This window comes from Piliocolobus tephrosceles, chromosome 8 (assembly GCF_002776525.5).
Source record: "Piliocolobus tephrosceles isolate RC106 chromosome 8, ASM277652v3, whole genome shotgun sequence".
Classification (NCBI taxonomy): Eukaryota; Metazoa; Chordata; class Mammalia; order Primates; family Cercopithecidae; genus Piliocolobus; species Piliocolobus tephrosceles.
Window position 1 is genome coordinate 147,641,706 of NC_045441.1, and position 26,223 is coordinate 147,667,928.

Consider the following 26,223-nt stretch of genomic DNA (forward strand, 5'->3'; position numbering starts at 1 on the left):
GCCGGACGGCCCCTGCTGCCCAGCCACCAGACCACGCCTCCTGCCCGGCCGCCGGACCGCCCTCCTGCATGGCCTCTCAGCACCGCCCTCCTCCCCGCCCGCTCCATCCCGTGACCACATCCACAGCAAAGTCCTGCACTTCAGTCATCACCTCACGTGCTGTGTTCTGGGGAACCTGGGCTGAGATCGTCTGGCCTGCAGAGCCACTGCTGAGGACGGCAGGTAACACGACCCCACACATACAAAAGTCACGGCTGCCACAGGTTGCCCAGGAGTCTGTCATTGTGGGATCCAGCTCTAGAAGTAGAACCTGGGCCAAAGACGGTCTTCAGAATTCATGAATGCCCAAGAATCTGAGCTAAGTTTCATCAGTAGTGAGTGCTGGAGTGAGGAAGTCCTGCTATGTTAGGCCCCGCTGTGTCCAACCCCCTCCTCTTGGTAACAGTACCCTGATGTTCAGGCTCCTCAATGGGCTCATGGCTGTCGGGAAATGGGCTGACCACCACAGCTGCAAGACTGGGACCTGCTGGGCTTGGGCCCTGGCTCTGGGGACCGGTTCTGCGACGGGTCATGAGTGACACAGAGGTGATTTCTGGGGCATCTGGGTAAGAAGCCTGGGTGCACACTGACACAGTGGAAGGACGGCCTCTCTCGCTGGGGTGTGGTGTGTGGCTACGAGGCCTAGAGCTGCAGCAGCCATTTTGCTGCCACGAGGGTGTCTATCCTGGGGATCAGTCAATCCCCAGAAAAGCAGAGCCCTGGGACCCTCGGCTTGGAAGCTGCCAGGTACTCTTCCCCTCAGCCATGCTCAGGACAGAAGTGGCAGCAGCAGGAGACATTCTGGAGCTGGCTCTGTGTCAGGCCTCACAGAGAGGCTCAATACCCCGGCTCACAGGGCCCTCTCACCAGGGAGGGAGCAGGTGGCCAGATGCAAGCACACGGAGTGCAGTACCCCCCTACAGGTGACCCTGAGTCAGGAAGTGCACTTGTCCAAAGGGTGAGGGCATCTCCTGCATCCCAATTCAAGAAACCGGCCCTGCTCCGGGGCCATCCAAGAGAACCTCCACTTACAAGGCTGGTGCTGCTTTTCTAGAACCTGGGCCCTTTGCCACTTGAGAGGAGCTGCATATTAAGTTGGAGACATCAGGGTGCGACCTGGAAGGGGAGGAAGGGTCTAGACAAACACTGGTGTCCTCAGATCTCAGGAGCACAAGGCGTGACCACTGGGACTCACTGCAGGATGACAGCCTGGCTCTCCCCAGAGGCTGGCGGTGCTGGCTTTCCTCCCTCCTCCTGCAGAGACCCCCCCTGCTCCGGATCCTCCTACAGAGACCCTCCCAGATCCACGCTCCCCTTGCCTGGGCCTCTTCTTCAAACCACAGCTTTCCATTCATTCCTTTCTCCATCAGACTCGCTGAGCACTTCCGTGCTGGGCCTTGTACTGGAGCTGCAGACAGGAAGTCATTCTCTAGCAGGACTGATAGGTAAGTGGGGGCCCCTCGGATCACCTCACTTCTGACCCCAACTGTGTAGCCTGGGGTCCCCAAGACCACCTCACTTCTGACCCCAACTGTGGACCTTGGGGGTTCCAAGACCACCTCATTTATGAAACTGTGGAGCTTGGGGGTTCTCAGAACCACCTCACTTCTGACCCCAACTTCGGAGCTTGGGGGTCCCCAAGACCACCTCACTTCTGACCCCGGCTGCCTTCCATGTCCAGCCCTGGGAGGTCAAGTCAATAGAATGTGGCCCAAGGTCTCCGCTAAAAACACCGTTGTCAGCGTGCACTATCTAGGGGGGCCTGAGGGGCTCAGCTAACAAAGATGCTCCCATCAGACAGGACACCCCAGGGGCCTGGAGACCAACCTCCCAGGGACCAAAGGTCAAGGGCCAAAGCCAGGCACTCTGCTGGCAGGGTTAAGTGTCTACTGCATGGTCCATGAGCAGTGACCATGGTGCAGTGTGCCGGACAGCTAGAGGTGGGTGCAAGAGAACGCCTCACCCCCGAACCCGAGGACCCCTGAACAGTGCAGCAGGAGAAGCAAAACGCCGTTCCAGGCAGACCCGCTGTGCTCTAAGTCATGACTCAAGTGCAAAAGCCTAATGGATGACTTAAAAAATTAGATCCTATTTTTCAGCACATCATTGCATCTGTGCTCTGCTTTCCAGGGAGATGCAGGAATCGATACTACCATGGCCCAGCACGCTGTGGCTTATTTATCCCAAGCCCTTTGTCTCAACCACTTCTCCCAGAGGAACAAGGTGCTGTCAATAACAGGCGTCAGTCAGAACGCCCCAGAGGTGCGGAGGGGCTTCGCACAGGTCCTCGCTCTCGGGAGGGATTCGATTTTGTAGGTGGTGACAGGTCGGGGTGGGCTGCGCCAGGCCGGGTCCTCCCTGCTGCGTGCTTCTCTGCACCCCGGGATGGCACTGCATTTTGAACAATATGTGCTTCTGGGAGACTGTGGCTTATCTGGTACCAGCCAGGGCTTCACGGGTGTCCAACCAATGGGGTCACACGCAGATCCGACACTCATGCTGAACACCTGCTCTGCCATCTTGAAATTCTGAATCATTTATAACAAGAGGCCCCGGATGTTCCTTGTGCACCGGGCCTGCAGATGAAGTGCCCACCCTGAGACCCGTCAACAAGAAGCTGCTGGGAGGCCTTGCCGTGGGGTGCGTGGTGCTGACTGCACAGAGAAGACCTCAGAACAAGGCCCTGCCTGCGAGGGGCAGCACCAAGGGGTGGATGGTCACCACTGCAAGTCCATGCACCAGAAGGCACAGGCAAGTGCCAGGGCATGTTGCTGGCCCTCAGCAGGGCTGGGCAGATCTGGGGAGGAGCATGGCCTGTGCTGAGCCTTCCACACCTGCAAGGTGCTGAGGGGCTGGGAGGAGTGGGCTGGACCCGCCCTGGGGACAGGTGGAAAAGGAAGTGCTCCCCAGAAGCAAGACGCCCAAATCCCTCAGGACAGGAAATGCCTGTGTTCCTCCGTCCCCGCTCTGCATGCAGCCCTGCAGACCAGGGTTCCGCTCATGTTCTGAGGTGCTAATCACAAAAAGGCCATCAGGCTCTGGGACCTGCGCCAAGCCCTTTCCACGTGTCTCCCCTGCTAATCCCTCCAACCACAAGAAGTGCACATCCCTACTCTCCTTACAGTGAGGACAGAGTTCGAGTTACAGCGACTGGCTCACTTGCCCAGAATTGGCCGGCCAACACTCGAGTCAACCCCAGGAGCACTGAGGGTGCCCATCGGTTCGCAGGAAACAGGGAGACTCGCGTGCCGATATTAACGACGTGGATTTAAGGTCTTGCTGTGGCTTGAAGTGCATCCCCCGCAAGAACTCACGTGCTGAGGTCCTAACTCCCAGGACCTCAGAAGGCGACCTTATTTGGAAATAGGATCATCGCAGAGGAAAGTAACTGAGACGAGGTCACACTGGAGTAGGGTGGGCCCTGATCCCATATGACTGTGTCCTTGTAACAAGAGAAATGTGGACACAGAAGCACACAGGCACACAGGGACAATGCCACATGCAGAGAGAGCAGGCGATGCTGCCACAGGCCGGGGGACCACCGGAAGTCAGGAGGGGCCCGAGACGGAGCCTCCCCCAGCGCCCTGAGTGGGAGCCCAGCCCTGCCCACATCTTAACCTTAGACTAATCACCTCCAGGCTGTGACAAAATAAATTTCTGTTGTTTAAACCGCCTACTCTGTATACTTTGTTACAACAGCCCCAGGAAACTAATACGGGTCTCCTCAACTATATTCAAAATTTTGGTATCATCATATTTTCCAGGAGGGTCATGGGCATGCAGCTCCTCATACCCACTTTAAAAGCCATCTCAGGCCAGGCCGGTGGCTCATGCTGCAATCCCAGCACTTTGGGAGGCAAAGGCGGGCGCATCACTTGAGGTCAGGAGTTTGAGACCAGCCTGGCCAACATGGCGAAACCCCGTCTCTACTAAAAATACAAAAATTAGCCAGGCGTGATGACTGCGCCTGTAATCCCAGCACTTCGAGAGGCTGAGGCAGGTGCATCACTTGAGGTCAGGAGTTCAAGACCAGCCTGGCCAACATGGTGAAATCCCATCTCTACTCAAAAATACAAAAATTAGCCGGGCGTGATAGCCGCACCTGTAATCCCAGCTACTCAGGAGGCTGAGGCAGGAGAATGGCTGGAATCTGGCAGGCAGAGGTTGCAGTGAGCCGAGATCGCACCATTGCACTCCAGCCTGGGCAACAGAGTGAGACTCTATCTCAAATTAATTAATTAATTAATTAAAATAAAAGCCACCTCAGGCCCATGGCAATGGAATGATTCGCCCAGACCAGACAGCACATCAGGGGCAGGGGCAGGATTAGAACACAGGCCTCTGCCTTAACTTGAGGCTTTTTTTACGAACCCACAAGGCCACAATCGGGAACCTAAATTCTGTTAAAGAAAATTGTGTGATGCGGTAGAAAGGCACTGAAGGTTTGATTTCCGTAAAGTGACAGCAGTATCACAGCACAGATTCAGGATTGAGGCCTTCAACTTTTGCATTTTGAGTCACAGAAAAATGTAGAATGGACTGGCCACACCTTACTCAAACTTCCAGTTTTCCAACTGAGACCGAATACACAAATGGACGATGATAGATTGTACATAAACCGACCCACAGTCTGAAACCCAGGAGGAGAAACTGTGACCTCTGCAGCAATTGGCCCCAAATGCTCAGGACTTGATCAGTGTCTGCCCGCTCCCCTCCTTTTAGCCGCCACTTTCCATTTGGCACCCATCAGAGAAAGGTGCTCTCCCGATCCATCACACAAGGACCTGACTCTGGCAAGCCGGCCTCCAGCTCCGTGTGCCTACAGCACCCCCTCAGCACCCCAGAGCTTCCCAGCACTTTGGGAGGATCCCAGATCCTCCCCAGATCTCCATGACGCCTCCCGCTCCTGTGTCACCAGGAGGCTCTGCCATGCGGGCAAGACGGCGCCCAGGCCCTTGCAGAGCGGGCTTGGAGGGAACAGCCTCTGCCTGCGCTCACGGGGCCGGCGTTCATTTATTCCCACACAACCATGTTTTATCTTCTTTATGACAAATAATTTTTCCCAGAACTAAAAGGAAAGCCGTTTTCATCGTTAATTTTCCTCTGCATTCTCTGAAGAGGTGCTGCCATGAAGCAAAATAGCCAGGGGGGCAGCAAGACCACCAGAGTCCCCACCACAGGAAAGCAGTGGCCCAGGAGGCTGGGAACGGCGGTGGTCACCCGAGTTCCGAATCGAAACAGCCACGACATGGAGAAACTCTGTCCACAAACACGATGCCCACTACAACTGCTCACAAGAGGCGAGTCCGGATGGCACCACAGTGTATCCACTTTTATCATATGCACGGAAGGAGCTTGTTTTCCCTAAGCAGGGGACACTTCAGTTGGGCACAGCCATGTGCACCAGCTACTTAGGAGGCTGAGGTGGGAAAATCGCTTGAGTTCGAGAGCAACCTGGCAGCACAGGGCGACCACAGAGAAAGGGAAGGGAAACAGGAAGGGGAAGGGGAAGAGGAAGGAAAACGGGAAGGGAGAGGGGGAAAAAGGGAAGGGAGGCTGGGCACGGTGGCTCATGCCTGTAATCCCAGCACTTTGGGAGGCCGAGGCAGGTAGATCACTTGAGGTCAGGAGTTCGTGACCAGCCTGGCCAACCTGGTGAAATCCTGTCTCTACTATCAACACAAAATGAGCCAGGTGTGGTGGTGGGCACCTGTAATTTCAGCTACTCGGGAGGCTGAAGCAGGAGATGCTTGAACTCGGGAGGGGGCAATTGCAGTGAGCCAAGATTGCACCATTGCACTCTAGCCTGGACGACAGAGAGTCCATCTCAAAAAAAAAAAAAAAAAAAGAGAGAGAAAAGAAAAAGAAAAAGGGAAGGGAAGGGAAGGAAAATCTGATGTCGCAGTGATCACAACCACACTTAACCACCAGCTCCCACTGGTTAATGCTGTCAGTCACCAGCATCTGTAACTCCTTTCCCTCCAGGGTGTTTTGTTGATATTTGAAATGGAATTCCAGTAGATGGAAATTATATCCTTTTCTAAAAGAGGCTGCTTAAGTGCATTCTGAAGAGAGTAATAGATTGAATTTCTCCATTATCTTAGATGATGAGTATGAGCATAAAAAAGAAACGAAAAATAACAAAAAGAAATGCCAAACAGTCTATTTTGTTAATTATAATCTTTCTGCTGAGTACCAAAATACTCTGTCACTTCAGTTCTCCTTATGTATCACCAGTGAGCATCAAAAGCACAATAATTATTTCTCCTCAGTCCACAGTAAAATATGCCACAGTAAAAAAAAAAAAAAAAAAAAAATCCTTTTTAGAAACCAGCTTCTCTCTCCCACTAAACACAGTCCACCTACACAAGTCCCTCCACAGATGCCCCATCTGAAGGCAACGCTTCATGGGGAGCCCCATACGATGGCTCCCCAACTCTGGGTTCTGGTCTGGAGGTGTGGCGGCCCCGACTCTGCGGCCTGGTCTGGAGGTGCGGTAGCCCGAGTCTGCGGTCTGGTCTGGAGCTGCGGCGGGACACACCAAGGCTTTGTGCCAATTCCCCACAGGCTCCTGCTCAGGACACAACACAGCCCAGCACATTAACAACAGTCTCAGGGCCTCGAGGAAACAAACGTTTCCCTTTGCTAGCCGGAAGTTTCCTAAACACATCTGACTTGGAGCTAGATTTTCACAACTCCGCTGTACAAGGGAAGGCAGGAGCAGCTGCTCACAGGAAGCCACAGTCCCCGGGCCAGGACTGAGTCATCAGTGTTGTTCCCCTCCGGGGGGTCACCGGTTTGACTCCTGTGTAACAGTGGACTTGACTCCGTCTTATGGACACACAATGGATTCTGATCCCATCAGTCCTTTCTCATCACAAGTCATCAATCGCCTCCTTGGCAAAAGGGGAGGGTGGGAAGAGGTGAACTTGTCAGTCTAGCGGTCTGTAATTCTGTCAACCCATCTCTAATACGGGGGAAAATGGACACCAAATCCATTTCCTGATCTATTCAAACTGGCCACGCACATCACTGGGGGGTAAGGATGGAGCAGGTGCAATTCCAGTGTTCACAGCCCAAGGCTTCCCAGAGCAATCTGCTGTAATGGTAGAGTTTAAATTAAATTATACATAGACACTCAAGATGCATACCTCTTTGTGTGAATGCATCAGTGGTTTTATTTTTAAGAAAAGGTGAAAAAAAAACTGAAAATCTGTCCCTGGGTGTGGTTACTAAACCCTGTCAACATTACTGTTATTTCATTTCCAAGGGAAATCAAGCACCTACTTTACTCTGCCACAAATATACAACGTCTCAGAGCACTAGTACAAACAACTTAGTACACACATGATTACTAGCAGTTTAGTGATGAGCACTAAATTACAGAGGACACTCCCCCCAGAAACGATGCTGCTCATAAAATCTCAGCACAAGGGCTGTCAGCTCTTTAAAAGTTACCCAACTGTAAATCAACCCGGACGTGAACTGCACATTACAAGAAAGTTTATAATGCTATTAATCTTTGCCATTAGGGGACATTAAGTTATGTAGAGTGTGGCAATCACATTCTTAAACTCTAATTCAGGAGAGCTGTAATTATATCATGCAATAATGTTTTGATTACCTATAAAGTTTAATTTATCATGGACATAAGACCTAATGGATAAATATGTAAAACATGCTAATTCAGCTCAAGAGAACGATTGCATAATCAGAAATGCCCGTTCAGTATACCAACCTAATTAAGATAAAAGATGTCAGTGAAAAATATCAATTAGTCATTTGTACCTTTATAGCTCACAAAGTTACTTCTCCAGCCAGCGTATTCCTAATTAGTGTCTATGTGTCTAGCTCTTTCTCACTCTGGGTTATATCCTAATTTCTTCTTTAATAGTTCTCAAATACCCCGATCCTGGACAAATCACAGAGGCTTTTCTCCTACAAAAGAAATAAAGCAGAGTTGGGGGGTGGAAGAGAAGACAAACTACTTCTAAATTAAGCAAGACAAATGATCTTATTGGTACTTTTCATTTTAAAACTAAAATCGAGCCACATTGAACTAGCTATATATTTTGTTACACTAAACCTCAAAAAGCTCATTCCCTTCCTTCAGCCAAAGGTCGCAGTCGGTGACCCTGCTGATTCTGGAGTCCTTTCTCCCAGCCTTTATTAACTCTGCGCAGAGGAAGACACAGTTCCTCCGTGGCTCCCATGCTGTATCTACCAAACCATGCGCCCTGTGGGCTGAGGGCATCTTTCTGGAGCTGCCGTTAGAAAGTGCAAGAGCAGGCCGGGTGCCGTGGCTCATGCCTGTAATCCCAGCACTTTGGGAGGCCGAGGCAGGTGGATCATTTGAGGTCAGGAGTTCGAGACTAGCCTGGCCAACATCTCTACTAAAAATAAAAATAAAAAATGAGCCGGGCGTGGTGGCACGTGCCTGTAGTTCCAGCTACTCGGCAGGCTGAGGCAAGAGAATTTCTTGACCCCGGGAGGCAGAGGTTGCAGTGAGCCTAGGTCATGCCACTGCACCAGCCTGGGTGACAGAGCGAGACTGTCTCGCACAACAGCAGCATTCCCACGCAGCCTGTGCAGCCCGCCTCACCTCTCCTCCTCCAGGTCTGCTCCATGACTCTAGAGGAAAGCTCCACCTCTCGGGCGGACCTTCCAGGTGTGTCTATGCAGCACACATCCAGGCACCCACTCTTCTGTTAAAAATCTTTTCATGTGTCCCGGGACTTTGTTCCTAGGGTAAGGACCAAAATGTGTAGCCAGCCCCACGTGGACCACTTTACCTCTTTTCTTGAACACCCCGCACACCCGGCCTTCTTTCTGAAAACGCCAGGCTTCCTTCTGCTCCAGGCATTTGTCTCAGTGACCCACTAGACGTTGCTGACACTTTGCTACATCTGACCTACAAGAAACAGCCACTTCAAGCTGTTAGGCTGGTGCAAAAGTAATTGCGGGTTTTGCCATTAAATATAATTGCAAAAACCGCAATTACTTTTGCACCCATCTAATAATACATGCCTCTTCCTGCACTGCTCTCCCCTCCACCTCGTGGCCTGGCAGCCTCCACTCCCCTGCAGCTCTCAGCTCCACCTCCCCTCGGTGTCTCCTTCACACCCCTCGCCCATACCCCATTCCGGGCCTGCTGTGAGTTTCCTGGCACCCTGTACTTCCTCTCACGGGCCTTTGTGGTTTGTGATGATACAGCATGACGCTGGGACCCACGTCCCTGTCTTCTGCTAGGATGGAAGCTCCACATCCTCAGGACTGCGTCCTCCGACGGGCACTTGGCAAACATGTGACTCAGAGCCGAGCAAGCGTTCGGTAACTGACGGCTTTTCCTGCCATGTATGGAAGGCCCTGGAACCGTGCCATGGCCGCCGTTCCACATCCATACGTCCAGCCCCTCACATCGGCTTCCTCAGTTGCCCCTGACAGCTCATCTTTCTACCACATTGTCAATCTGAGCAGCTCAGAAATGTGGGATCCTGGGACCATGAACTCCACTACTGCTTGTTACCATCGTCTCACTGGGTGAAGCAAAGAGACAGAAATGGAATGACGGACATGAACGCAAACGGAGAACCAGCCAATGGCAATGCCAGGGTCTGCACTCGATTCTGGGTGTCCCACTCTCTGCTCAAGCCCCCAAGCTCCTGCAATACAATTATAAAAATGTCGCACAGCTCACTGCGTCAAAAATACCTCATCATACGGTCACTATTGCCAGTCACAAATGAGAAGCAGAAAAAAGATGACTCAAGGCCAATGTACATCTGATTCCTAAATATAAGAAATACAGCCAATGTCCTAGCATTTAAATTTTGCAGGCCAGGCATAGTGGCTCACACCTGTAATCCCAACACTTTGGGAGGCTGTGGTGGGAGGATCACTTGAGGCCAGGAGTTTGAGGCCAACCTGGGCAACGTAGCAAGACCCCATCTCTACAAAAAATAAATTAGCCGGGAGTCATGGTATGGGCCTGTAGTCCCAGCTACTCCGAAGTCTGTGGCAGGAGAATCGCTTGGGCCCAGGACATTGAGGCTACAGTGAGCCATGATCACACCACCGCACTCTAGCCTGGGCGACAGAGTGAGACCTCGTCTCAATAAATAAACACATTTTGCTTGACATCATAAACCCTTAGGTTTATTTTTTTTTAATAATTTAAAGCTTTGTTCTTCTCTTACTGATTAAAACATTTAAAAAATTGAAATTCCTAGCAACAATATGACATTAACAACTACATACGTCTATGATTATACACACGTACACACACACAGAAAAACTAATCCACAGCACCCAAAATGAAAAAAAAAAAAAATCAAACCCGAGAAGTCAATCTGCAGAGAATGAGCTGCTGCTTACCTTTGAGAACCAATATAGGGTAAAAAGAGCTAATATTTTAAAACTAAAAAAAAAAAAAAAACTTTCACAGTGATACTAAGATCAAGCTATAGTTTCTTTTACAAAGATTTCTTTCTGTCTGACCAAGTGACATTGATGTAATTTGCCAATTAGAACCCCATGCAATTATTTTGCCAATCAAGTTATATTTTTATTTAACAAGGGTGACAGTTACTTTTAAAAGAAACATTATGAAATATTCTTCAATTAAGTAAAGAATTATTTAACAGATAAATATTCTTAATGGGCCTCTCTTGCGGTTTTCAATAAGCTGTGCACTTGATTAACCCCACAAGCCTGTCTGGCACAATCGTAATTTCTACAAATGAGATAGAAAGGAGGGATCATAAAGAACGAATTAATCACCGAACGATCTGCACTTCAGTCGCACGAGAGCTCATTATTCATAGGAGTAAAGTTGTGGAATGAGCTACGACTACCATAAAACACAGGCACGTCTTCGAGGATCCTGCAGGGGGATTGCTCCATCGGCCTCTGGCTGACAGCACTGCAGACGCTGGCCAGAGTGCAGGGAAGGCCACTTCGAGACGGGCGGCAGTCTTAGACAGGCTTGATCCTCTACTCTTCAGGTTCCCGAAACCCTCCTGGAGTCCAAGCGCAAGAATTAGGTTTTATGATACCACAAAACTCTCAAGGTAATGATCACTACATCCTGGGCGCTCACCATCCTACAGTTATCCAGACACACAATGTGTCTCAGTACCAGAGCACACGCAGCCCGGGACAACCAGGGATGCCTTGTTCTTTTCGAATAGGAACTGAGCATCTACTGGGCACCTACCAGGCCTTGTGAAGGCCCTGGGGGGTCCCAAGATAAGCACCATACGGCCCCCATGTTCCAGGACGTCAGTTCGGTGAGGGACACAGGTGTGCACTGGTGAAGGAGGGGCTGCCTTCTACACACAGAGGGGCAGCGGCAGAGGAGGGTGAACACCCCGGACAGGCAAGAGCACTCCAGGAAAGGGAACAAACACCTCCGGGGGCCACTGAGGGCATCTTCCACCATACTGCCCCCACGTAGCAAGCCTGTGGAACATGTACAGCCGAAAACAGAGACGTCCTCACATGGCTGTGACGGGATGACCTGGTCTGGAGCCCAGTGGGAGACCGCTGCCGTGCAGGCAGCCCAAGGCTCCAAGCGGCTTCCTTTGCCTTAGATGGACAATAAAAGTGATTCGATCCTATCAGCTGCAGTGGTAAGAAAAGGCCCTGGGAGTCTGCATTCTACTACTACACACTAGTATCTTTTTTCTAACCCTTTCTTAATGAAATTCCAAAAGGCAATACAGTTCATGAATCTAAAATTCCCTTTTCCTATGCTGAAACGTTTTTTAACACCATGTTGATAAGCAGAGCTCTTAAGACACAGCAATTGCTTTGTCACGGAATAATAATAATGGCTAAAATTTATTGAACACTTACTAGGGGCTAATTATGGTTCCAAGCGCTCAGATTAACAAGTGTCTTGTATGTGCCTTGTAACAGAAAGCCAGTGCACCTGACAAGACATATGTTAACAAAGCACTGTGAACAGAGATGAAAATAATTTTACATCTAGAGACCCTGCATCAGTAGCTCCCTGGAACACGTGACGTACTGAGGCATCTGGATTCGAGAGGGATTTCCAGCTCCCCACGGCCATTGCCAAACTCTTTCTACTCCACTATCTGATGAAGTCATGCCGCAGATCCCTATCACTGGGTTTTACCACCCGGTCTCTCACTGGTTGCTATGACCTACTTCTATAAGACTGGAGAAAATAGATTCAACATGACTTCTCGGCTTCCTGGCTGTGTGGTTTTGGCACGTTGTTGAATTTCTTTCAGCCACAGCACTCCCATCCGGAAAATGGGAAGAGCAGTACCAACGTCACAGGGTTGCGGTCAGATGAAAGGAGGCTACGCAGCCTCACTCCCGACGTGGGTCGCTCTCAGCGCAGTGCCCAGCTCACAGTCGGTGCTCAGCTCCTTGCCACCCCGAGACTGAGGCAGGACTTCAGGCAGCTGGACCAGTCTTCCTTTCATCTCCACCCCTACGGCCTCCTGCGTGAGCCAGCACCCACCGGACAACCTATCCAATGCTCTTCTCTCAAAATTCCCTACATTCCTCCATTTCCAGTGAATTCAATCTCCACACAACGACCACTTCGATGACCCTGTTATTGCTGAGAGGTGCTCCACCTCTGAAACCTTAGTCAGTATCGTTCTTCAGGACCACAACCTCCTAATCTTGAAGCCCAAGGCCTTCAGGCCTCAGATGCCTCCACTCCTCCCAATCTCTCATCTCCCTCTGCTCCCCACCCTACTTGGAGTCCGTGGTCCCTCATGTTAGCAGCAGAGAAATCCCGTCTACACCTGCCTGCCCCCAGGACACCTGCCCCACCCATCATTACACTTGCCTGGCAAAACCCAAACCCCAACCCCTAAGAAAGCCTCACCTTCTTCCCTCCTCCATTTGGGCCACATGGAAATGGAAACTCAACCGGGGAGAGTCCTCCACCCACCTGTAGTTGGTCAACACAAGCACGGGGTGCCTTCTGCGCTTCCCCTTCCTCCCTCTGTAAGGGATGCAGTCACCTCCCCCATCCTCAGCAGCCCTGATCAGGTCCTCTTCTACGGCCCCCATTTCAGGAGTCTCCATTTCTCTCGTTTCTTCCCCAACCCTCACCATATGCAGAAACAAACTCATGAGCTTCACATTACTTAATCTAATCTTGGCTTAAAAGTTCATAAAACCGAAGCTAAACCCTCAGGAAGAGCGGATGAATATCCCCAAAGAAGTGAGAGGCTGTTCTCACAGGTGTGTTGGAAAGAGCAGCTCTGAGCCAGCCATTGTATCTTCTTACTTAGAAAGATAATGTTAAATATTCACATACTAGTTGCCAGATTTTAAGTTAAGGCCGTTCGTATAATATTCCCACCATTGTAAAGCTGAGTTTATGTCTAAATCTGTTAAATAGGGCAAAGCAACTTCCTGCACTTTTTAAGAAGGTCTCACTGTTGCTGGAGTGTGTGGCACGACCCTGGCTCCTGCAGCCTTGAACTCCTGGGCTCAACGGATTCTCCCACCTCCACCTACCCAGTAGCTGCGACTACAGGTACTTGCCACTACACCTGGCTCCTGCACTATTAAAAGGTTTGTTTTAATAGTCCTGAAGACTGTAGACTTGTAATTTTAGAATTTAACGAGTATATTTGGTGAAATGTTTTTTACAGAAAACTGCTCACCTGAGTTGTAATTTTGTCATAGGAGGTCGATTTCACCCATCACCTCTAGGAATACTTAACTCATTTCTAGATTATGATCTAATTAATTCAACCTGAACAAAAGTTAAGTAGAGATTTTGTCAGAATTACTAACTGTAAACATTTTTCTTCCTTATAAAGTGAATGGTACACATGGCAGAATCACAGTTCGTTTCTATCTATAGTACCTGCCAGGCTTATTGAATAAACAAAAAATTATAACTCACCTCTATTAACAGCAAAAGGACCATTACAATTCTCCCACAGATGAGCAAACAGAAAACAGGATCTCATTTGCTTAAGGAACAGCCAGAATTCATACTCAGATCTTTCTGAGTCAAAAGCCCATCCTTCTGCTCATAAGCCTTTCAGATCCAGCTATGCTGGCAATGCCTAAGGAGTTTAAAAACAGAAAGCAAAAATGGGATGTCTTCCCTGGGGCCCGTATTCTGATTCTCTTAATTTGGGATGGATCTTGCCCAGGGTTGAGAACCACAGCACCATACCTGTCCCATTCTAATGGGTCACTCTGTCCTGTCAATGTAGGTTTAAAACAAAATGTGCTCAGCCTGGTATGGTGGCTCACACCTGTAATCCTAGAACTTTGGTAGGCCAAGGTGGGTGGATCACCTGAGATCAGGAGTTTGAGACCAGCCTGACCAACATGGAGAAACCTTATCTCCACTAGAAATACAAAATTAGCCGGGCGTGGTGGTGCATGCCTGTAATCCCAGCTACTCGGGAGGCTGAGGCAGAAGAATCGCTTGAACCCAGGAGGTGGAGGTTGAGGTGAGCCAAGATGGCACCACTGCACTCCAGCCTGGGGGACAAGAGCAAAACTCCATCTTAAAAAAAAAAAAAAAATTATCCCACAGTCCTTTAAGTTGACAAACAGAAGTACAATCTCAAAGATCATCTTGTACCAAACATGGAAGCTTTGGGTGTCCTGTGGTGGAAAGACAGGTTATACAGCTCTAGCTTAGCCAGGCTGCCACACCACTGACATAGAGTGGTGTTATTCCTGGGGTTTGGAGAAGGTGCAACAAAGCACCTGCCAATGCACAGATGCAGAGCAGAGGTGGGAACGACAGTGCGCACTGTGAGATGTGCAAAGCATGCTGAACCGGGCGGGGCAGGGTGAAGGTGGGAGTATCAGGTAGGTCCCTGAATAGCAGAGAACTAAGAAGAAAATGGCATTAGAAGGAATGGCTCTCGCTACCATGTTCAGGGTGCAAAGGTGTGACTGAAGGCAGGCAGACCAACCGGGAATTTGATGCAATAAAACGGCTGGAAGATCATGAGAAGCCAATGGTACAGCAATCCCAAGAAGCAGCAAATCTCCAAGGGAATGCAGAGAAACACTTTGGATCAGGGGAGAAGCAGGTGGTACCAGACTCTTGACTGGGGAGACTGAGGGCCTAGCACAGTGACAATATCAGAGATTTGGGCAGCTGAGGCTTGGTAAACTCAGATTTCACCATACTGAGTTCAATATTAAACTTATTTCTAAACTCAAATAATAACATCACATTTTTGTGTTGTTATTCTTGTTTTTGTTTTATTCAAGACATGGCGTCTCACTCTGTCACCCAGGCTGGATTACAGTGGCTCAATCCTAGCTTACTGCAGTCTTGACTTGCTAGACTCAAGTGATCCTCCTGCCTCAGCCTTCTGAGGAGCTGGGACTACAGGGGCACACCACTGCACCTGGCTACGTTTCTTTATGAAGGCAAATTTTCTGAGAAAAAAACATACTTAATTCACCTCCTTTGAGAGTGGAAGTAAGGAAAAAATTATAAAACAGAACAAAATTTAAAACAAAACAAAAAAACTTGAAGTGTTTCAAGTTTAAACACTTCATAACTTAGAAGAAATACCATAAATAGCAATTTTTAAAGCAACATAATTATAAGAATTATATGAAGAGCGAAATAAACCTAAATCTATTAATTGAGCAAATTACCTTTCAAGCCAACAATCCATTCAGCAAACATCAGAGTAGTTACTGAAAGATTACAGTCATGAATCCTGAATTTCTACGAAAGAATATCAGAAATCATTAGTCGCTCCTTCCCACTATACCCCAGATGCCAAAACCATCTCTGACAGGTTATCCAGACCCACGATACCCCAGCGATGGACTGGCCACTGCACGGCAGGCAGCCCACACCATTCAGAAAAAGACATTTCCTCCCACAAGCTGGGTATTAATCAAATCCGCCAATGATGTAAAACAATGTCAATATTCTTTAAAAGAAGCACAGCGACAGGGAGAAAAACAACAGACCACCACACTACAGCAGAAAGATATTTATAAATATTCTAACAGCTTTTATTACAATGGTGCAAGGAAGTATTTCATCCAACACTCACCGACAACAAACCATCATCTTCTATAAAACAGTTCCAGAAAGTTCAAACAGAAAAAACTAAAAGATACATGGTCTGTAGTAATTCTCATACAATACTGTTTAGTGTTCAAACTTCATGTCACTCCAATAAAGTATAATCATTTTCTAGCAAACATGTGGCAAAAAAGTTTGCTGTTTTACTTGTTTGCCTATAAACATATCAGAACATGCCTCACAATTAAAAACTCTGGATCACAGCACTCCATGACATCAATATCTATTCGTGCTTAGTATCAGCCAGTTGTACCAAATACCATAAAATACAAAATGATAGGAAATATAAACATTGATTTGTATTTCAAGTTTAAACATTTTATTTACAAAAATAGGCTGGGAGGAAAAGGGTTTGCACCCCCACATTCTCTCCCGGGGCAGAATGATTTTGCGCCATTTTCTAATGTTGTTTTCTCTAACAATTTTCCAAGTCACATTTGGATTCCTTCAGAATTGTATTTGTCAGCTAGCAGCTCGGAAGAGGGAGAGCGAGGGAGAGGAGGGCGGGTGAGGGAGGAGGCTGGCAGACAGCGGTCGCACACGGATAATGGCTTTTACTGAAGGGCCCGCGCCGCGCCTCATGCACCGGCAATGCAAGCACGCTGCTGGGCAGCAACAGCGACGTCGCTATTTACAGAACGGCGGCCTTCTCTGGGTTCTGAAGGACACTTGTTCCCCAACGTGACACCATCGAACGACGCTTTCAGGCAGACACTAGGACATGACTCCGAAGACGGGGTTGTGGCGGCAGATGCTGGGCCCGTACTCTTCATAGTCCTTCTTGGTGTGGCAGACCTGAAAGAACTCGGGCTACGAGAGGCAACAGGCGGACAGAAAGACACACATTTCAGAAGAAAGTCAAGCTACCAAGCAGGCAAGACACTCTCCTCGTCCCGGCCTCCACCCTCCCTCACGGGACCATTGCTGCAAGGTTTTACCTCTCTGATGTACTGAACTACTCATGGGGGGCATTTCACTTTTTAGAAATGTCATCAGCCTCTGTCTTCTCAGGACCAACAAATGCTGGTCCCCCACTAACAACCTGTGATCATGTGTAGGCTGTTCACAGACCCCCACCACCAACGTGTGATCATGTGTAAGCTGTTCACAGACCCCCACCAACAACGTGTGAACTGTTCACAGATTCGAGGGGAAAAGTAAGAATTATCTGGAAAAGTCACTGAAATTAATAATTAATGCAGGATTTGTTTAGATTATTTTTGGATTCCACTTACCACGTTATCTGTAACCCCTAATTAGCAAGGATAAGTGATAAATGTGTTGTGTGATTATTCAGACCATAGTTTATATTGGGCCGGGCGCAGAGGCTCAGGCCTGTAATCCCAGCACTTCGCAAGGCTAAGCGGGGGGAGGGGGGATCACCTGAGGTTAGGAGTTCAAGACCAGCCTGGCCAACATGGCGAAACCCCATCGCTACTAAAAATACAACCCAAAAAAATTAGCCAGGCGTGGTGGTAAACGCCTATAGTCCCAGCTACTCAGGACGCAGAGGCAGGAGAACTGCTTAAACCTGGGAGGCAGAGGTTGCAGTGAGTTGAGATCGCGCCACTAAACTCCAGCCTGGGTGACAGAGTAAAACTCCATCTCAAAAAAAAAAAAAAAAAAGATATAATTTCTATTTTACAGAACTGTCTGTTTAGAGCCACACGATTAGGGCACACACTATTTCACCTTCATAGACGATAGTTACCCAAACTCAACAGAGAGCACGGGAATGGACACACAGAGCCCCCGAGAGAGGGACTTACAGTCGAGGCCAGCATGGAGCCTCCGAACCACACGGCGTAGCGCTGCATGTGATGAGTGACCACCTGGACCTCCACAGGCTTTGGCTGGAAGAGAAAGCAGCTCTCACTTACTCCACGCGCACAGACACATCTGTGATCCAATCATCCCCCAGCTGACAAGACCACGGCTTCACCCGGGGCCGCCCTCCTCTTACTGGCACAAGCACAACCTCACACCCAGCACTCAGTGACTCTGACCCCTGCTGCCAAATCCCCCCAAGACCCACCACAATCCCAGCCCCCAGGGCTCAAAGGAACACAGTGCGCCCAGCAAGCAGAACCTGCCTCTCACAAGGCTGAAAGCATTAAAGCACAAAAGCACAAAATCCAAGCAATTAACCTCACTGCTTTTCTTTGACCAAACATATCAAATGTTCTGGCACTGCAGAGATCATCCCAAATAAGATTAACCATCCCCAAAATACTAAAAGAAACTGTGCTTTTCCGGCTGGGTGAGGTGGCTCATGCCTGTAATCCCAGCACTTTGGGAGGCCAATGCAGGTAGATCACGAGGTCAGGTGATGGAGACCATCCTGGCTAACACAGTGAAACCCCGTCTCCACTAAAAATACAAAAAATTAGCCAGGTGTGGTGGCGGGCGCACCTTTAGTCCCAGCTATTCAGGAGGCTGAGGCAGGAGAATGGTGTGAACCTGGGAGGCGGAGCTTGCAGTGAGCCGAGATCTCGACACTGCACTCCAGCCTGGGCGGCAGAGCGAGACTCTGTCTCCAAAAAAAAAAAAAAGAAAAGAAAAAGAAACTGCTTTTCCAACAGTGGACTCGTGCACTCTCTTCCTTGCGCCCACTGCCGCTATCGAAGCCCACTCTTGGTTAGAAGCCCACAGTGATCACCAGCTACTTAGGAATGACTATCTTGGAGAAACGCCTTAACTCCCTGCTAACATCAGTTATTTTCATTTAATGAGAACATTTCCGAAGGATAGGAGAGATCCTCACCGTAAATCAGTCCCATCTCCTTGGGACACTGGTCATTACACCCCAGGCCTGATCTCTACAACACAAAAGGAAACTGCTGGCAGGTATGGTCAGGGAGAGTGTGAAGCTGCCACTGCTGTGTCGTCAGGACCATCGGTCTGAACTACCAGCCTGGAAGGACCTCAGGCAGCAAACCTCCGCGGTCATGTCAAAATGCAGCTCAGAAAGCGATGCACACTTGTTTTCATTTCACGCGACGCAGACAAGCTCCTCCAGCTCTGCGTCAGGAGGGCCCGAGTCAGGCCTGGCGCAGAAGCCCCAGGCACCACGTGGAGGCCCCTGGCTCCTACCTTGATCCTCCCGCCGCTGAGCTCCTCGCTGAGCCTCAGCCTAGCATCCACCACTCTCTTCAAATCCCTCTGTAGTCGGCGTCCGAAATCCCTGAACATGGTGGAGCCTCCTGAGAGAACGACATTCTACAAGACACAAAGCAGAGGGAGCCCTGGGTGAAATCGCCCGCCCACAGTTCCGGGAACCACCCACAACAGAACTCCCACAGGTCCAATCGCTTTGGGCATGACACACCTGCCCTATGACAGACGTGAACAGAAGCAAACTTAACGCTATTGGAAAAGAGTAGATTTTTTTTTTTTATGGCGACAACAACGTGCCACAGATGGCTCCTTAATCCTTTCCTCAGTTACGGCAAAGCAAAAACAAGGCGATTCTCATGCCCCACCCCCACCCCCACCAACCCCTCACATGGACCAGGAAGCCAAAACAAATAACAGAAACCGTCCAGCTGACTTGAGCCAAAACAACACTGGCTCTCCCGCTGCTCCGCCTTAACCATCACTGGGGGAACGTCTTCTAATGGGTGCTTGGAGCTTCTCTGAAGGATGATCTTGGGAAGAAAGCATCCGAGTTACCAGAAGGAACATTCTCAGATGAGCCACCCAGCCAGCACTGCCCTCTGGTGCCGAGACTCGCTCGCTGGCCACCCCAGAAGCTCGGTGGGGGGCAGAGGAAGGGGATGCACTGGCCTGTCCTGCCCCGCCTGCCCAGAACCTGAACCAGCCCTCCGTCCAGCATCTCCACATTGTCACCCTGCCTGCCTGTCAGTCATCCACACCGTCTGCTCCTGACCTGCAGCCACTGACATCCTCATGGCTCGACGGCCCAGGTCACCCAAGCAGCCAGTCCTCTTCTGGTGTACATCAGAGGCCACAGTGGCCTAACCTACATCACTCGCCTCTCGCCTCTCACCACAGGGCACTGCGTCATCTCACGTCCTCACAAGACGAGGAAGGGGGATATTTTTAGACAGAGAGACCACATTTATGTAACTTTTCCTACAGTATATTGTTACAATAATCATTCTTAGTTACTGCTGTTCAGAAGTCTCTTACTGAGCCTAATTTCTAAATTAAACTTTATCATAGGTATGTATGTACAAGAAAAAACACAGTATGTCTAGGATTTGGTACTATCTGCAGTTTCAGGCACCCACTGGGGTCTTCAATCATATCCCCCACTAGCAAGAGGGACCAGTGTATCTCCTGGTTGAACTTTCTTAGAGAAAACACCTTATGTGAAAACTACATAAGGAAATTAATCCTTCAAGGAGTCAAAAAGCCCTATTTCCTTTAATCCTCTAAATATGTTAGCTCTTCCTGAGATCCTGAGCAACTGCAGAGCTCTCTTTCAGGCACTCCTCCCAGTCAGCTCTGGGTGCGTGAACAGTAAGTCCCTCACCAAGTTTCCAGGTAAGCAGAAGTCACAAGGAATCAGTACAGAAAAAGAAATGCACTTTTCTGTCCCTAGCAACCCAGGTTCTAAGTTATATGATATTAGAGTAGTCCATTCCTGCTTACTGCTGTTCTGGGGAAAGACAGCCAGCACTGAGTGCAAAGGGATCATTTCTCTCTCGTGCCAACTCCTAGAACTGCTGTGACAGCACCCACGTGGACTCAGGATTAGATAGTGAAGTCAGAGCAGGAAGAATAAAAGGGGGCAGAAGCCACAGGAAGCCACCAGTGATCTGGCCTTCCATGTGGTGAAGCCAAATGATCTGGCCTTCCACCTGGAGACGCTGGCCTTCCACCTGGAGAAGTGACCAGTGACCTGGTCTTCCACCTGGAGAAGCCACGAGGGATCTGGTCTTCCACCTGGAGAAGCCACCAGTGACCTCGTCTTCCACCTGGGTTCTGCTCCACTTCCAGCCTGAGTGTCTGTAGAGAGAAATTTCACCTCTGGTTACCTGCCAGCAGCAGATGTTTGATAAATCACCTAACATGCTGTAGCTGCTCCAGTCGCTAAGGTGAAAGGCTGTCAGGAGCTGAAGGAGCCACGTCCAGCCCTTTCAATGCAACAATGGTTTTGCTCATCCGTGGTGGCAAATACCAAAAACGTGATGCACAGGACCTTTTTCTTCACTCGTCAGCTATTAGTGTTAGTGTATTCTATGTGTGGCCCAAGAGTTCCTCCTTCTTCTGATGTGGCCCAGGGACGCCAAAAGGTTGGACACCCCTGGGCTAAAGCTTCTACAGTGGCTTGGCCAGGGAGAGAGCCTCACAAAACTGATCTCATAAAACTGTGCCACAATATTTTGTTATCAGCTTCGAGAAGGTCAAGGCTAATATATTGTTAAGGGAGGATCTGGGCTTGGCCTTCAGGGCCAGGAACTGGGGTGGTCCTGAGGCCTCTCTGCAGCGGTGAGAGATCCCCCGGAGCCCACACCGTGCCCCATTCCTTGGTGTCTACCCCACACTTCTCCTCACAGGGAACAGCCCTGAACACTGCAGACACTCTAAGGGGTACCCACACCTTACGGAGACTACCTGATCATGAACACACTGAATAAAATACCTGGCAATGGTTTTCTGCCCCGGGAACTCTGCTGTCTGTCCTCATCTGGGGGTTTCACTGCTACACACTTCCTTGCTTTCTTAAAACTCTGTGGGCGTGGCCAACCGAGGAAACCGCCGTCACATCCATTTCTCAAGAGGCAACCCCGCCGCCCCTCGCCACAGGGAGACCACGAGGTCACTGGGCACCTGCCTCCTTGACCCATTTTCAGTCTAGTTTTCAAGCCCAACATCCTGTCCCGGGATCAGTATGATGAATAATCACTGTCGTCCTCTGTCACCCTGTGGAGAAATCTCTCGTGACCAACCTGAGAGCGCCTGGCTCCTGTCAGAGTCTAGGGACCATCAACCACAGCTGCAGCTATGGAAATGCCAAACTCAGGGGAGCCCCTGGTTACCAACACTCAGGTAAGATGTCACCAGAAGGGGAGGACTGGCAGGAACAAGTCCCTGACAGACGGGGTGGCAGCTTGAAATCACATGAACAGGGTTATATTCTGATCCCTGGCTTCCTTCAGACGGGTCTCCTGGCCTGGTGGCTCTTTCAGACACACTGCATTCCTTGTTGCCATAATATCAAGAATCATAACTTAGAAGCATTCTTGGTATTTTGATCATCTCATCTTAGAATAAGCCTCAGCTGATCCCTGGTCCTGCTCTCTCATGACTGGCCACGCTCGCCGATGATTTCCTGGAGAGACAGACCCTGGCTTATATCCAATTAAGAATTAAGGGAGGACTGGGGAAGAACAAGGATGGGTCAGTGCTTGGAATGAGACATTTCTAAGGGTGCTTTTGCTGAGGTTTTGTGATTTGGTTTTTTTTGTTTTTTTGCTATTGTTTTTCATTTACTGTTTTGTTTTTTGTTTTATGTTTTTTTTTTTTTTTTTTTTGAGATGGAGTCTTACTCTGTCGCCCAGGCTGGAGTGCAGTGATGCGATCTCGGCTCACTGCAAGCTCCGCCTCCTGGGTTCACACCATTCTCCTGCCTCAGCCTCCCGAGTAGCTGGGACCACAGGTGCCGCCACCACGCCCGGCTAAGAGACAGGGTTTCACCATGTTAGCCAGGATGTCATTTACTTTTTTAAAGCCCACCGCAGACAACTCCTTCAAAACTTCTCCAGGCTAAGATTCCTACAGCCGCGCTCTCTGTCAGCGAATGCTGCAGCCTTGGGAACAGTTCCTTGGGACACTGTCAGGCGATCCCAAACAGTGTCCCAAGGAAGACCAGGGTGTCTGAGAGCTCTCCCTTGGCCCACCACAGTGTAGGAGAGAGGCCACGGGGCCAGGTTCCTTGACTGTCACCCTGGACTTGGTGAGCTTATCCTTCCCTCAGACAACTGTCGAAGACACGGGTCCGCTTCTCACTGTAACACCCAGTGGCCGACACAGCACCGTGGGCACACCTGCTGCCTCATCTCCAAATTCTGGGCCACTGTTATTTTGAAGGATAATCTGAGGGATACACAGTCCGCTCACACCCCTAAGTCTTCTAAATTCTATCACTGGATCCAAAAGTCCCAGGGGATGCTCCCCGTCTGCTTGGCGTTCTTTCATCATTCTCCCACAAGCCTGTTTCCCCTCTGAACTTCACCGCGAGCCATGAGAAGACCCAGCAGGAAGAAATGCATGTCATTATCCACTGTAGGGATGGGTGGAGGACATATTCTTAGTGAGGGTCTAAAGAAGGAATTTCTCTCAGATCTCAGTGTCAGAAAAAGCTGGCCTCTTGGAAAACCCACTGGGCCTTAATCATATGTCCCCTGTGCCTGCCATTACAGACTGGGTTCCCATCTTTTCCCCAGCTGCTGAGAAGCTGAGAGCCACGAGGGGCCTCTCCCGTAGCTAGGCACGACCACAGAATGGTGTACGTGGGTTCTGTCCTCGTCCGACCTTGCTGCACTATTCTGCCACCCTCACTTCTCGTCACCCAGACTCCTTCAGCTACTTCATCCTTGCAGATTGGATATACTTTCCTGCCTGCTTCAAATTTTCCACACTAGAAGGCAAGCAGGCAGGAGGGGGCAGGGGTGTGGGCTTGCATGATCTTCAGGCAAAATACAGTTAATCATTCCCTAAGTTTATGAAAGGATGCTGGGTCTTTATTCTGAATTCCTTTCTTCCTTCAGTAACTGAAGGACAAACCTCAACAGCCTAAATGTCCCTGTGATCAGCAGCAAACATCCCACTGCATTCAGCAGGCAGTTACTGCGTTAAAGACACTGAGCTACAAACACAAAGAAAACATCACAGCGAGCCCTGTGGAGCGGACTGCAGCCCGAGCGCTGGGGTTCACCGCGGACCAGACTGCAGCCCCGGCGCCGGGGCTCACTGTGAGGCCTGAAGAAGATGCCTCAACCTCCCAAACCTAGAGATTCCTGAAAGTTCAGAAATGTAAACAGGGAACTTTAAAACACATACTTTTTCATTCTGAGGATCTGCATCTTCCTAACAATCGTGAATGTTTTCAGTGCTTCATTTCAGTTTTGTCTTCTAAAAAGCAACTCTATTTGTTTCTTACATTAAAAATAAATAAATTAAAACAAAAATCATTTCATGGCTGAATCTTTATTTTCACTTAAGAAAATGCCCAGGAAGACAGCTGCAGGTGGAAGCCATGCTGAGCTCTCAGCGGGGGCTAAGGCAGGCAGGGCCCTGGCCGATGGCAGATCGTCCCGCAGGCAACCCTGTACTCCACTTTTCCCAAGCGCCAGGAGAGCTGCACACACCACCGCACGAGTAGGCCCCTAAAAGAGCCACGTCACTTCAGGAGTGGCATCCATTTCAAGAGATTCTGTGAGGGGAAGTCACAAGCCAGCAATAGGCAAGGGCCAAACAGCCCTCATTCGCGCTGCTCCTTTCAATTCCGAATCCCTGCCTCCTCACCACGAAACGTCACTTGAGCTCCAAGAGTCCAGCTCAGCACGGAATAGAGCTCCTTGCGGTCAGCACTCTGCATGGGCACGATTAGCGTGGCCACAGTAGTGAACTCTAAAACTAGGCAACAAATAAAACCTGAAGACAACACTGCACGAATACTGCGAGATTCGGGATGACCTGTGCCGTCGAGGTGCTTCTGGAGAAGTTAGGAAACTCGGAAAGGAACATCATGAGCTCAGAAAGTACTCGCCAAATGAGACGAACGTGGAACAGGAGAGAGAGAAAAAGGGCAGAAAATGGAAAACACTAACTGAGGGGTGCTCTGAGTCCAGGTTATCACGTCTATTATATTACCCAGCATATACTGTATAGAAATATATATGAAAACTTCAAAGCAAAGACAAGTTGAAGAAAACAAAAGTCCCTAAACCGAGTCAATTAAGACGCTCAAAGTTGCAAGTAGTGGATAAGACAGCAGTGGGTCCTGCTTGGCCACGGCAAGTGGACAAGACGGTCTCACCAGCCAGGTCGGCCGCTGTATGAGAGCTCACTGGCTGTGCGGATTTCCTCTAAATCCTCTCAGATTTCTGGCCTAGAAGTAGATCATCTGTATCCTAGCTTGTTCTGTTGACTTTGCTGTGGTAGAAAACAGACCAAATACAAAAGAGGACTTAACAAACACAGTTAGATTCACATTGAATCCTTGGGAGTGATACCTGAAGTGAACAGGACTTCCACCTTTTAAAGACATACACGGGCTCTTGTGCAGAGGACTCTGTAATAACGTTTACTGCTGTAATCACACTAGGTGACCAAAAAGATAGTGAGAGAGCCGGGTGCGGTGGCTCAAGCCTGTAATCCCAGCACTTTGGGAGGCTGAGACGGGTGGATCACGAGGTCAGGAGATCAAGACCATCCTGGCTAACACGGTGAAACCCCGTCTCTACTAAAAATACAAAAACTAGCCGGACAAGGTAGCGGGCGCCTGTAGTCCCAGCTACTCCGGAGGCTGAGGCAGGAGAATGGCGTGAACTCGGGAGGCGGAGCTTGCAGTGAGCTGAGATCTGGCCACTGCACTCCAGTCCGGGCGACAGAGCGAGACTCCGCCTCAAAAAAAAAAAAAAAAAAAAAAAAAAGATAGAGAGAAAATGTATCCTCAGAAAACTTCAAACAGGCCAGTTTGCCCGGCGAAACTGAGAGCTGGCTTTCAGACAATAAGAGAGAATTTGTAACACAAGACATCATCATAAAACTTGTTTTTGTGAAATGGTAAATGATCATTACATCTAGAATGGCCATTTGGTTTTCAGAGAAATTTCTATTTCAAATAAACGTAAGCCTAACAACCTAGATTTTTTAAATCACTATTAATGGCTATTTTAATACGTTTAAATTCTACTTCCATGTAAAAGGCAAATATTAAGCCAACAAATTAATGTAATAGATTTTTTAAAAAAACATTTTATTAAAAAAAATTTTTTTAGGTCTGAAGTGATGGGTCATGCCTGTAATCCCAGCACTTTGGCAGGCCAAGGTGGGCAGATCACCTGAGGTTAGGAGTTAGAGACCAGCCTGGCCAACATGGTGAAACCCCATCTCTACTAAAAATA

At 49.3% G+C, this 26,223-nt stretch overlaps 1 protein-coding gene across 6 annotated transcripts in view; it reads right to left on the reverse strand.

Annotated features, from left to right (window-relative positions):
• Positions 1-16,024: 16,024 nt before the first annotated feature.
• Positions 16,025-26,223, reverse strand: part of LOC116418398 (actin-related protein 3B-like) — a 22,124-nt gene continuing 11,925 nt past the window's right edge. The window contains exons 1-5 of one of the 6 annotated variants that reach the window (XM_031936116.1): positions 20,013-21,097; positions 19,674-19,770; positions 19,217-19,342; positions 17,893-17,976; positions 16,025-16,933 (exon numbers count right to left, since the gene is read on the reverse strand). In XM_031936116.1, coding sequence (XP_031791976.1) covers positions 16,838-16,933; positions 17,893-17,976; positions 19,217-19,315 — 279 coding nt within the window. In that variant the 5' untranslated portion in view covers positions 19,316-19,342; positions 19,674-19,770; positions 20,013-21,097 and the 3' untranslated portion in view covers positions 16,025-16,837. Of the gene's footprint in view, positions 16,934-17,892; positions 17,977-18,887; positions 18,943-19,216; positions 19,582-19,661; positions 19,771-20,012; positions 22,594-26,223 lie in introns of those variants that run through there. The other 5 variants (XM_031936117.1, XM_031936114.1, XM_031936113.1 and 2 more) reach the window with 5 other exon arrangements.